The sequence below is a fragment of the Myotis lucifugus genome, unplaced genomic scaffold (genome assembly GCF_000147115.1).
Source record: "Myotis lucifugus unplaced genomic scaffold, Myoluc2.0 scaffold_169, whole genome shotgun sequence".
In the NCBI taxonomy this organism is placed as follows: Eukaryota; Metazoa; Chordata; class Mammalia; order Chiroptera; family Vespertilionidae; genus Myotis; species Myotis lucifugus.
In genome coordinates, this window is record NW_005871217.1 from 2,579,767 (window position 1) to 2,591,921 (window position 12,155).

At 40.3% G+C, this 12,155-nt stretch overlaps 1 protein-coding gene and 1 non-coding gene across 2 annotated transcripts in view; one reads left to right on the forward strand and one right to left on the reverse strand.

Annotated features, from left to right (window-relative positions):
- The window catches only part of F8 (coagulation factor VIII), a 77,546-nt gene that overhangs the window by 14,420 nt on the left and 50,971 nt on the right, over nucleotides 1–12,155 (forward strand). Inside the window, exons 2-8 of the mRNA XM_023759987.1 lie at nucleotides 952–1,073; nucleotides 2,212–2,334; nucleotides 4,980–5,192; nucleotides 6,886–6,945; nucleotides 7,944–8,060; nucleotides 10,936–11,157; nucleotides 11,730–11,991. Of these exons, the coding sequence (XP_023615755.1) occupies nucleotides 952–1,073; nucleotides 2,212–2,334; nucleotides 4,980–5,192; nucleotides 6,886–6,945; nucleotides 7,944–8,060; nucleotides 10,936–11,157; nucleotides 11,730–11,991 (1,119 nt within the window). The remainder of the gene's footprint in view (nucleotides 1–951; nucleotides 1,074–2,211; nucleotides 2,335–4,979; nucleotides 5,193–6,885; nucleotides 6,946–7,943; nucleotides 8,061–10,935; nucleotides 11,158–11,729; nucleotides 11,992–12,155) is intronic.
- LOC111827473 lies at nucleotides 6,589–6,694 on the reverse strand. Its single transcript, XR_002831070.1, has one exon. It is a non-coding gene; the product is annotated as a U6 spliceosomal RNA (small nuclear RNA).

Below are 12,155 nucleotides of genomic sequence, written 5' to 3' on the forward strand. Positions count from 1 at the left end.
TCTGAAAGCAATAAAGATATATTTTAAGAAATAATTAGTATTAATGGAGGATTGACTCTAAATTATAGCTCCTGTAGGTCTCAATATACATAGTTTTCATTGGAAGTCATTTTCTCTGTTGTATTCCTTATTTCTGGTATCCCTATGAAAGGAAGTATAATTTTAGGTACATACTGACAAAGTTTGAATACAAGGTGCTTAGATAAAAGCTATAGTCTGCTTTAGAGATGGAATTGAAGGATACTGTACTTATTGCTTTGACACATGAGTTTTTTTGGCTGATGCACTGAATGGGTATCACTTATATGATATATCACTTTTTAGAGTATATTTTTATTGATTTCAGAGAGGAAGGGAGAGAGAGAGAGAGAGAGAGAGAGAGAGAGAGAGAGAGAGAGAAGAGAAGAGGAGGGGAGGGGAGGGGAGGGGAGGGGAGGGGAGGGGAGGGGAGGGAAGGGAAGGGAAGGGAAGGGAAGGGAAGGGAAGGGAAGGGAAGAGAAGAGAAGAGAAGAGAAAAGAAACAGAGAAACATCAATGATGAGAGAGAATCATTGATCGGCTGCCTCCTGCACGCCCCCTACTGGGGATCGAGCCCACAACCTGGGCATGTGCCCTTGACTGGAATCGAACCTGGGACCCTTCAGTCTGCAGGCCAATGCTCTATCCACTGAGCCAAACCAGCTAGGGCTGATTTATCATTTAAAAAAAAATTTTTTTTATTGATCTCAGAGAAAAAGGGAGAGAGAGAGATAGAAACATCAATGATGAGAGAATCATTTATTGGCTGCCTCCTGCACACCCTCCACTGGGGATCGAGCCTGCAACCTGGACATGTGCCCTTGACCAGAATCAAACCCGGAACCCTTCAGTCTTCAGGCCAACGCTCTATCCACTGAGCCAAACCAGCTAGGGCTATGATTTATCATATAACTTTTTCCTTTGTTCACACAGGTTTCCTCCTGAAGTGCCAAGATCTTTTCCATTCAACACCTCAGTCATATACAAAAAGACTGTCTTTGTAGAGTTCACGGATCACCTTTTCAACACTGCCAAGCCCAGGCCACCATGGATGGGTATGAAAACAGTATTGGTTGTTTATTATAAAACTGGGTATCTACTACCACCTATTGGGGAAACATACTGGGTGAATAGTCACATTTTTTTCTGCTGGGCCCTCCTCCTCTGCTTTTACTGTAGATATTAGAGTGCCAAGGGTCGTGGACCTGCATTTGCTTTATTTTCTTTCTACCTTCAGTCCCTAGGTGATCTTGTTCAGTCTTATAGCTTTAAAATATCATCTCTATGCTAATAATCTTTAAGTTGATATCTTCAGTTCTGACTGCTTGCTTGATACCTTCACTTAGATGTCAAATAAGCATGCAACAAGATGTTAAGATGAAACATTTTCTATCTTAGAATTATTGCTAAAAATTATAGGTGACAAGTATCCCCAAATTCTAAAGAGAGATATCAACCCACCTATTCAGGAATCATTGATTGGCTGCCTCCTGCACGCCCCTTACTGGGGATTGAGCCCGAAACCCTTGCATGTACCCTGACTGGAAATCAACCATGACCTCTTGGTTCATGGGTCAACGCTCAACCATGGAGCCACACCAGCTGGGCTTATTTATTTTTTATGTGCTTAATGTCTCTCAAATGTGATCTCCATGATCTGTCCTGTTCACTATATCTCTGCTGCCTAGGACAGTCTCTAGAATATACTGTAATAGGAACTCAGCTACTATTAGTTAAATGAATGAATGCATTGAATGAATTGCCAGAACTGTGTCCTCAGAACAGTCATAAAGTTGAGCTGGTAATAGCAGTTTCTACATTCATTCATTTGACTACCACTTTTTTAAAAAAATATTTTTTATTGATTTTTTACAGAGAGGAAGGGAGAGGGATAGAGAGTTAGAAACATCGATGAGAGAGAGACATCGACCAGCTGCCTCCTGCACACCCCCCACTGGGGATGTGCCCGCAACCAAGGCACATGCCCTTGACTGGAATCGATCCCGGGACCTTTCAGTCCACAGGCCGACACTCTATCCACTGAGCCAAACCGGTTATGGCTGACTACCACTTTTTATCAGTAACCACAGAGACATGCTTCTCCACTGTGACTCAGACCATAACTTTCATAAAAACAGGTTTTCTGGAGTGCCACCCTCCAAGTGACCTTTGTGGTCCATCTCATTCTTGCAGGTCTGCTGGGTCCTACCATTCGGGCTGAGGTTTCTGACACAGTGGTCATTACACTTAAGAACATGGCTTCTCATGCGGTCAGTCTTCATGCTGTTGGTGTTTCCTACTGGAAAGCATCTGAAGGTGAGTCAAATGTCCTCCTACTGTCCTGTCATCTTGGCGTAGAAGAATATTGAGTATAAGGTCATAAAACTAGTGAATAGTAGAGTTAAGAGGCTAACCTAGGCCTATTTCATGAAGTTAAGAACATTGTCATTTTAGTCTAATCCCCCGAATTTTTATTTGATCCCCTCTTCTCCCATGGGAATCCAAGCCACAGATCCTAAAATTCCCACTTCATCTGCCTTCCTATGCCCAGAAAACTTACTAGAGAGGAACCAAGACTCATGGTATAAAGTTGAAACAGAATTTTCCTTCTCCTTTTTTAGATTCTGACTTTTCAGATATTTTCTCTCCTTCCCCTCCCTCCGTTTCTAAATATGGATGCCACCAGGGGATGAGAGACAACTAGCAGAAGCACAAGCTGACCTCGTTAAAACAAACAACCTGTTTGGCCACAGTCCCCACTTCAACGATCTTCTCCTTAAACTTCACAATGCAGGAAGGGAGTGAAGAGGGTGCCACAATTGACTATGATATTGTCCAGATAGATATAGATCACGAAGATTCAAGAAAATCCTTAATAAATTATTGGAGCACATGCTCTATGTTGTACAGCCTAACTGTGCTTATATGTTGACCAATTTCTCATTCTGAAATTGGAAGACCTTAATTTTCTGGGTTGCACTCATGAGGCCAGGGCTGACCTGGATTGGGGGAAGGAGATAGGACAGGGCAGGTGGTATAGAGGAAAAATCATTCCAAGCTCTGGCTGGAGCTGGGTTGGCTATTTCCATGGGGCTTACCTACTTGGGAGCATTTAAAATAAATCTAGGGGCATTTTAGAGATTGTGCAGTATATAGCACTTGTACCCTAAGCCAGGTGAGGTTTGGGAGAATTGATTATATAATTTTTCACACAAGCATCTACAGTGGTTCTGCTCAGGAACAACACAGTCAGGTGATGGCCTAATGCCCATGTGATTTATAGTCCTATCACGTGCCTTTATATATTTTTTTATTTTAGAAATATTTTTAAATATATATTTTATTGAGTTTTTACAGAGAGGAAGGGAGAGGGATAGAGAGCCAGAAACATCAATGAGAGAGAAACATCAATGGGCTGCCTCCTGCACATCCCCCACTGGGGATGTGCCCACAACCAAGGTACATGCCCTTGACCGGAATCGAACCTGAAACCTTTCAGTCCGCAGTCGATGCTCTATCCACTGAGCCAAACTGGTCAGAACATGCCTTTGTATTTTTACTAGAGGCCCGGTGCACGACATTCTTGCACTGGGGGGGAGGGTCCCTCAGCCCGGCCTGTGCCCTCTCGCAGTCTGTAGGCAGACATCCCCCAAGGGGTCGTTAGTGCTGCCACAGAGGCGGGAGAGGCTCCCTGCCACCACCACTGCACTCGCCAGCCGAGAGTGAACCCGGCTTCTGGCTGAGCGGCACTCCCCCCACCAGGGGGCAGCTCCTGCATTGAACGTCTGTCCCCTGGTGGTCAGTGTGTGTCATAGCAACCAGTCATTCCACCATTTGGTCGATTTGCATATTAGGGTTTTATTATATAGGATGTTATGATCAAGAAGCTCCTGACCTTCTTATACTAGTCTGGGAGTCCACGATTGTCAAGTAAATTTGTGATGATGTTGAATATCATTCTATAAGTTTGTTGACTTTTCTCATATCCTTTTGTAAAGTATCTAATCTAGTATTTAAGTGTTTATCCTGTTGAAAACAAATGAGTTTATTATTTTCTTATTGACTTGTGGAGGTACTTTATATTCAAAAATACAAATCCAATGACATAAATATTTGCATTTCTTCTAGTCTGTGGGTTGAATTTTTACTATCTTAATTTTATTTTCATAAACACATGTTCTTAAAGTTAATGAAGCATAGAAATTCAACAGTTAATGAAACACAAAAATTTATCACATTTTTCTTTTATTTTAGAACTTTGTGTCCTGTTTATTAAGACATTTGCCTATCCCAAAGTCATGAAGATTGTCTTCTATGCTTTCCTCGAGAAGTTTTAGTATTTAACCCTTCACACCATCTCAAATTGATTTTTGTGTATAGCTACCTCATAGCATTTTTAAATAGCTTTATTGAGGTACAAATTAGATACCACAAAATTCACCTCTTTAAGGTAGTTTGATGACTTTTAGTAAATTTAGACAGTTGTGCAGTCATCAACACAATCCAGCTTTAGGACACTTAAAGAAGTTCTCTCTTTCAAGTTCAAGCCCTATTCCCACCCCTAGTCCCAGGCAACCACTGATATGCTTTGTATCTCTATGGCTTTGCATACCTGTCTTTTTTTTATTGATTTCAGAAAGGAAGGGAGAGGAAGAGAGCGATAGAAACCACAATGATGAGAGAGAATCACTGACCAGCTGCCTCCTACACACCCCACAATGGGGATTGAGCCCACAACCCAGGCACGTGCCCTGACCGGGAATCAAACCGTGACCGCCTGGTTCATAGGCTCAACAACTGAGCCACGCTGGCCGAGCTATAGCTCCTGCTTATTAATCTTCCAAATAAAGATGCAGAAAGGCTGTTGCTTGTGTAGAATCTACTGGTGACAATAAACTTGATATGTTTCCCTGAGTGGACAATGGGCATAAAAATGACAATTTTATGCATTCTTGCTTTAGGTGCTCAATATGAGGATCAGACCAGCCAAAGGGAGAAGGAAGATGATAAAGTCATTCCTGGTGACAGTCATACCTATGTCTGGGAGGTCCTGAAGGAGAATGGCCCAATGGCCTCTGACCCACCATGTCTCACCTACTCCTATTTTTCTCATGTGGACCTGGTGAAAGACCTGAATGCAGGTCTCATTGGAACCCTCCTGGTTTGTAGAGAAGGTAAGTGCAAGAAAAGGTAAGATTGAGAGAAAATAAGCAGGGAAATACAACATCTGGGTTTGTCCATAAAAGATAACATTTATGTTCTTTAATCTGAAAGAGGTTCCTTTCCCCTAGCATCATGCCCATGAAAAGGAGCGTAATCTAGTTTCCTATAGAAACAGGTGTTCATCCTATGTTGCCACAATGCACTTTTTGTTTGGTTTTGTTTTTTTGTTATTCCTCACCTGAGGATATTTTTTCCATTGAATTTTAGAGAGAGTGGAAGGGAAGGGGAGAGAGAGACAGAGAAACATCGATGTGAGAGAGACACATTGATTGGTTGCCTCCTACACACGTCCCAACAAGGGCCAGGGATCGAGCCTGCAGCTGAGGTACATGTCCTTGACCGGAATCAAACCCGAAACCTTTCATTCCACAGGCCGATGCTCTATCCACTGAGCCAAATCGGCTAGGGCCCCTACTTGATAATTTTAAAAATAAAATAATTAAAGTGTTTTTCGATAACTTTGCTTGTATTTTAAATTTGTATAGGTGAGTTACTTTCTTTGTCCAACTTTTACTTTCCAAACAGCCAGGGTACAAGAGAGACAAAAGGGGAATATCATAACCAAAAATCTTCCTACTCAAACTAAGGCTTCAAAGAAAACTTTCCCCCAAAATGAAGAAATACAATGCTAAGAAAGACAGCCAACAAATTCAACCATTAACACATGAAGCAAGCTCATTTTTAACATTAACAATTCTAAATATTGGTGTACATGGTGTTCATTTAAAGTGTGACTGAGGTGTTTAATATAGATACTTGTTATTTTGCTCACAACTTTTTTGTTCATTTACAACTGCAGAAGTAAAAATGTTAAACATAATAGAAATTCTCTATGTTAATTGCTTATAGGCACATTTTGTAATTTTTCTTTTTCTCTTATATTTGCTCTGAACACATATGTATATACTATATAAAATATAATTGTATAGGCTTGTATTTTATATATCTTTTAAAATATATATATATATATATTTTAAATCTTTATTTTGAGATTATTACAGGTGTCCCTTTTTTCCCCCCCATTGCCTCCCTCCACCTGGTTCCCGCCCCGTCCCAGGCCTTCACCACCCTATTGTCTGTGTCCATAGGTAATGCATATATGCATATAAGTTCTTTGGTTAATCTCTTCCCACCTCACACTGGGATGGAGCCTGCAACCCCGGGCATGTGCCCTAACCAGGAATCAAACCACAACCTCTTGGTTCATAGGTTGATGCTCAACCACTGAGCTATGCCAGCTGGGCTAGTAATTCATTTTTATTACATTTTACAAAAGTCGTGGTCTGCAACAAATTTGAAATTTGAAAAAAAAAAAGGTTCTTTACCCCAAATAGTTGTTTGTTTGTTTTTAATATGGAACGCTTCACGAATTTGCGTGTCATCCTTGCGCAGGGGCCATGCTATCTTCTCTGTATCGTCCCAATGTTAGTATATGTGCGGCCGAAGCGAGCACCCAAAGAGTTTTAGAAGCATTGGTATAGGAGGCCTCACACCAAAGAAATGATGTTATGGTAAAGTTAACAAGAGACAAAGGACTACATCTGTGCTACTCTCAGGCTGTTGATGAAGCAATGTCTCCTCCTAGTGTCAGTTTGCTGGGAAAGGATTTTCAATAGACAGTGAATGCCCTCGCTTCTTTTGCAGGGAGTCTGGCCAAAGAAAGGACACACGAATTTGTACTACTTTTTGCTGTATTTGATGAAGGTTAGTGAGCTGCAATCTGAATTTTGAACTCCTGAAAGAAAACACATATATTAACTTATTCTGGTACTTGAAATGAGAGCTGCTATTGTCCAGAAGTGATTCTAGAAAGATCATAAACTACTTTACTGTTCAGAAATGAAGGAGGTGGAAATGACAATGAATCCCCACCCCTAAATGCACCCATGGTTTCATTGGCAGCTGAGGTAAGAAGATACAGGAGCTGGGTCACAGGTTAGCCTAATCCCTCATTAAATCCACAAAAAAGGACTTTTTGCTTAAGAAAATTTTAGTAAAAATTGTACATTGCATATATTTAAGGTGATGATTTTACATACATAAAGTGAAATAGTTAACTACAGTCAAGCTAATTTGACATCCATCTTCTCACAGTGACCATTTGCGTGTGGCAAGTGTACGTGAAATCTACTCTCAGCGTATTTCCAGTGTTCAACACACTCTTTTTTTTTCAACACTCTCTTAGTAACTGTGATTATCATGCCTGTGCTTTCTGTCCCCAGAACTTATTCATTTTAAAACTGAAAGTTTGAACCCTTGACTAATATCTCCCCATTTCCCCCATCCCAGCTCTTGGAAACCACCATTCTACTCTCTGCTTCAATGAATATACCTTCTTTTATCTTCACCTCTTAACTTTTATTTATTTACTTATTTATTTTTATTGATTTCAGGGTGTAAGGGAGAAGAAGAGAGATACAGAAACATGAACAATGAGAGAGAATCATTGATCAGCCGCCTCCCACACCCCGGGCATGTTCCCTGACTGGGAATCGATGTTTTCTCTCATCATTGATGTTTCTATCTTTCTCTCCCTCTCCTTCCTTTCTGAAATCAATAAAAAAAAATTTTTTTTAAAAAAGAAGAAGAAATGCTTAAGGTGTGAGCGGTCTTTACCCCATGGGAGAGAGGGAAGAAGAAAAGGAGGGTCAGTCATGAGACAGACACTCAGTTGGGCCTACATTTGCATCCTCTCTCATCAGGAAAAAGTTGGCATTCAGAAACATATGAGTCCTCCACACAGGCTACCAATCCTGCATCTGCTCGGCCCCGGACTGAAATGCACACAATCAATGGCTATGTAAACCGGTCTCTTCCAGGTATGTATACACTCGCTGAAGAATCCTCAGGTTCGCCCTAGCCGGTTTGGCTCAGTGGATAGAGTGTTGGCCTACGGATTGAAGGGTCCCGGGTTCAATTCCAGCCAAGGGCACATGCCCGGGTTTGGGGCTCGATCCCCAGTAGGGGGTGTGCAGAAAGCAGCTGATCAATGATTCTCTCTCATCATTGATGTTTCTATCTCTCTTTCCCTTCCTCTCTGAAATCAATAAATATATATATATTTAAAGATTCAACAAGATCCTTCATTAATAAAGTAATAATAGGATTCTATGAAAAAATAATCAAACACCAATATGCTCACAAAATTAGGACTACAATGGTCAAAATACAAACTCAATAGAAGGTAGGTCAAATAGAAAAAAATCTCTCAGTAAAACAAAAAAGAGATTAAGAATATGTTTAAATATAGATCTTAAAAATTAAAGAAATGTGTTAAGAATAAAAAGATTTGCCCTAACTGATTTGGCTCAGTGGATAGAGCGTCGGCCTGCGGACTGAAGGGTCCCAGGTTCGATTCCAGTCAAGGACATGTACCTTAGTTGCGGGCACATCCCCAGTAGGAGGTGTGCAGGAGGCAGCTGGTCGATGTTTCTCTCTCATCGATGTTTCTAACTCTCTATCCCTCTCCCTTCCTCTCTGTACAAAATCAATAAAATATATTAAAAAAGAATAAAAAGATTTGAGTCTTTGTATTAAAATTTCACAGCAGGATAAATAAATAAATAAGATCCCAACACAAAATTATTATTGTGGAATTCTGAGAACACAGAGACCTGGGAGAAACAGTCACATACAAAGACATGAGAATTAGATTGGCAATATAATGAAGCAGTACTTCAAAGTTCTAAGGTAGAAGTCATTTTCAACCTAGAATTCATAGCCAAACTGTAAATCAGCATTGGGGGAAGAATAAAGACATTTTTAGAAATGGTAGCCTTTAGAAGCCATTCAAGATGTATTAAGTAAAACTGGAATGTAAACCAAGAAAGAGGAAAATGGAAAATTTAGAAACACGAAAATAATAAAGGACGAGGACAGGTATTCCCTTAATTCTTTGCGGTATTTCCAATCATTCTATCATGAATATGCATGATTTTAGAATTAGAAAAGAAATGAACTTTCAAATCATGAAAGTCCCTGCTCTCACATAGCTTATAGCATAATAGGCAGACATGTTGTAATCAAATAATCATAATAATAAATACAAAATTACAAACCAAGAATTCGAAGGAAAATTGCATAATCATATGTGAACATACAATAAAGGAGACTGATCTAGACTGGGGATCAGAGAAGGCTTCCCTAAGGAAGTGCCATTTATATTGAGTGTTGAAACAAGATTGGGAATAGGGAAATGAGGTGATGTGAGATGAGACTGGGGAGGTACAGGGATCCAGCTATTCAGGGATTTCTAGGCCTTCCTAGAGAGTTTGGACTTGATTCTATATGGAATGGGAGTCACTGAAGGGTTTTGGGCTGAAGCATACTACAATCAGCTCTGAAATGCAAACATACCACATAAATTTCCTTGTGAGTGGAAAGCTTGGAAGGGAGTATGACCAGATGTGGGAAGACCTGTAACGAAGCTATTCCAGTGGTTCAGGTAAGAGATAATGGTAGCTAGCTTGGCTTAAGATGGTTGGGGTAGTAATGATAGTGAAAAAAATATATATCTGAAGGCTCTGGGAGCCAAAATAGAAAACAGCTGTGCCCTAGTAGTTAACAGTATGATATCTAAATATTTAGTTGCTTGGGTTCAAATTTGAGCAAGTTAATGAACCTCCCTGGACATGAGTTTCCTCTAAGAGAAGGAGGATGATAGTAATTTCTACATTCATAGGGTTATTGTGAGGAGTGAATGAGTTAAAACTTGGAAAAGACTTTGGACAGTGCTTGAAATAAAAAATGCTCAGTAAATATTAGTGTTATTAATCACATTGTCACAATTGGTGTTAGATTGGATGTAAAAAGTGAGAGTGAAGACTATAATAACTCTCACATAATTGAATGCAGGATGGTACCAATCACTGAAATGAGGCTCTCTGAAAGAAGATGAGGTAATAAAGATCTCAAATTTGATTTTGGACGTGTGGGTTTTATGAAATAATCCAGGTGAAGATAGTGAAAAGGCAGTTGTATGAGTCTGGAGTTATGGGAGAGGTCTGAAACAGGAGAGTTATCAGCATATGGATGATCATTAACACCATGAGAATCGATGTTATTGATCAGGGAGAAAATATTGATCAACAAGAAAATAAGGCCTAAAGCTGAGCACTGAGGTGATCTGTCATCTAATGGGTGAGTAGAGAAGGAGGGATCAGGGAAGGAGACAGAAGAAGCACTTTAAACAACAGGGGAACAAAACCCAGAGAGGTGTTGGCATAGAAGGAGAGAATCACAAGAAGGAATGAATGGTCAACAGGTGCAAATGAAAACTAAAAAATACCCATTGGAATTAGAATTAGCAGCATGACAATCATTCCTGACTCTGGCAAGAGCTGTTGCTTTCACAGTACCCCAGAGTCCTTAGAAAGTTTGGTTCCAAGTCAAGATAATAAACTTTATAAGGTCAATTTGTTCATCCTATTCATTTTTAAATGTTTTCATTGATTTCAGAGAGGAATGATGAGGGGGAGAGAGATAGAAACATCAATGATGAGAGAATCATTGATCAGCTGAGTCCACAACCCAGGCATGTGCCCTGACTGGGAATTGAACTGTGAACCCTTGGTTCATAGGTCGATGCTCAACCACTGAGCCACACCGGCCAGGCTGTCCATCCTATCTTAGAAAATGTTTTCCATTTAAGTTTCTCTACTTCATGACCATAGCTATCTTATTACAACTTTACAGGTCTGATCGGATGTCACAAGAAATTGGTCTATTGGCATGTGATTGGAATGGGCACCGCCCCCGAAGTGCACTCAATTGTCCTTGAAGGTCACACATTTCTTGTGAGGAACCATCGACAGGCCTCCTTGGAGATCTCACCAATAACTTTCCTTACTGCTCAGACACACCTGATGGACCTTGGCCAGTTTCTACTGTTTTGCCATATCTCTTCGCACCAACATGGTAATACTTGTGGATCTTAAAAACTAGTATGATAAGTATCCAGCTCTTATTTTAATTACATTTTCTGTCCACTGTCCAGTATAGGATTATGTTAGACCTCAACTGAGATTCCCTGGTTGCCAGCTTTCAGAGTAAAGGTGTTGCCCTGAGTATAAGAGGGCTTGCGTACTTGTAGTATTGGTGACATTTTAGTTAAATGCCTGTAATAGAGGCAAGGTAGATGGGTTCAGGATAAATGAAGTGGAAAAAGTGAGGAGGACAGTATATTATTGGTTTTCTAGCCTGATCCCATTACCTAGGCCTTGATACTGTGGAGAGATGTCAGGTCATACATAGCTGAAGAGATGTTTTATGAGAAAATGTAGGGCATGCAGGAGACAGCTGATCAATGATTCTCTCTCATCATTGATGTTTCTATTTCTGTCTCTTTCTCCCTCTAGGAAATCAATAAAAATACTTTTTTTTTAAAAAAGAGGGAGGGCCTTGAAGGCCTCATGACAGAGAATGATGTCAGAAGTGAAGGCAAGAAAGTTTTGTAGGAATTTGACATTGTTTTGTTTGTCTGACTCCAGATGGTATGGAAGCTTATGTTAAAGTGGATAGCTGCCCAGAGGAACCCCAACTACGGAAGAAAAATAATCAAGAAGAGGAATATGAGGATGATGATACTTATGACCCTGACATGGATTTTGTCAGGTTTGATGATGATGACCCTTCTTCCTTTATCCAAGCCCGCTCAGTTGCCAAGAAGCATCCTAAAACTTGGGTCCACTATATTGCTGCTGAAGAGGAGGACTGGGACTATGCTCCCTCAGTCCCCTCCCCCAATGACAGGTAAGCACCTTTTGACTCCTGCTACTATCTCTTCCCAATACTCAAAAAGTTCTTCCTAGTTATTCGAAACAATAAATCTTCAAACCACATTTGGGGTAGGTGCAGGTATGATGTCAAATGTCAAGTACATTAATATGTTTGGAAACTAAAAAAGCTAAGCATCA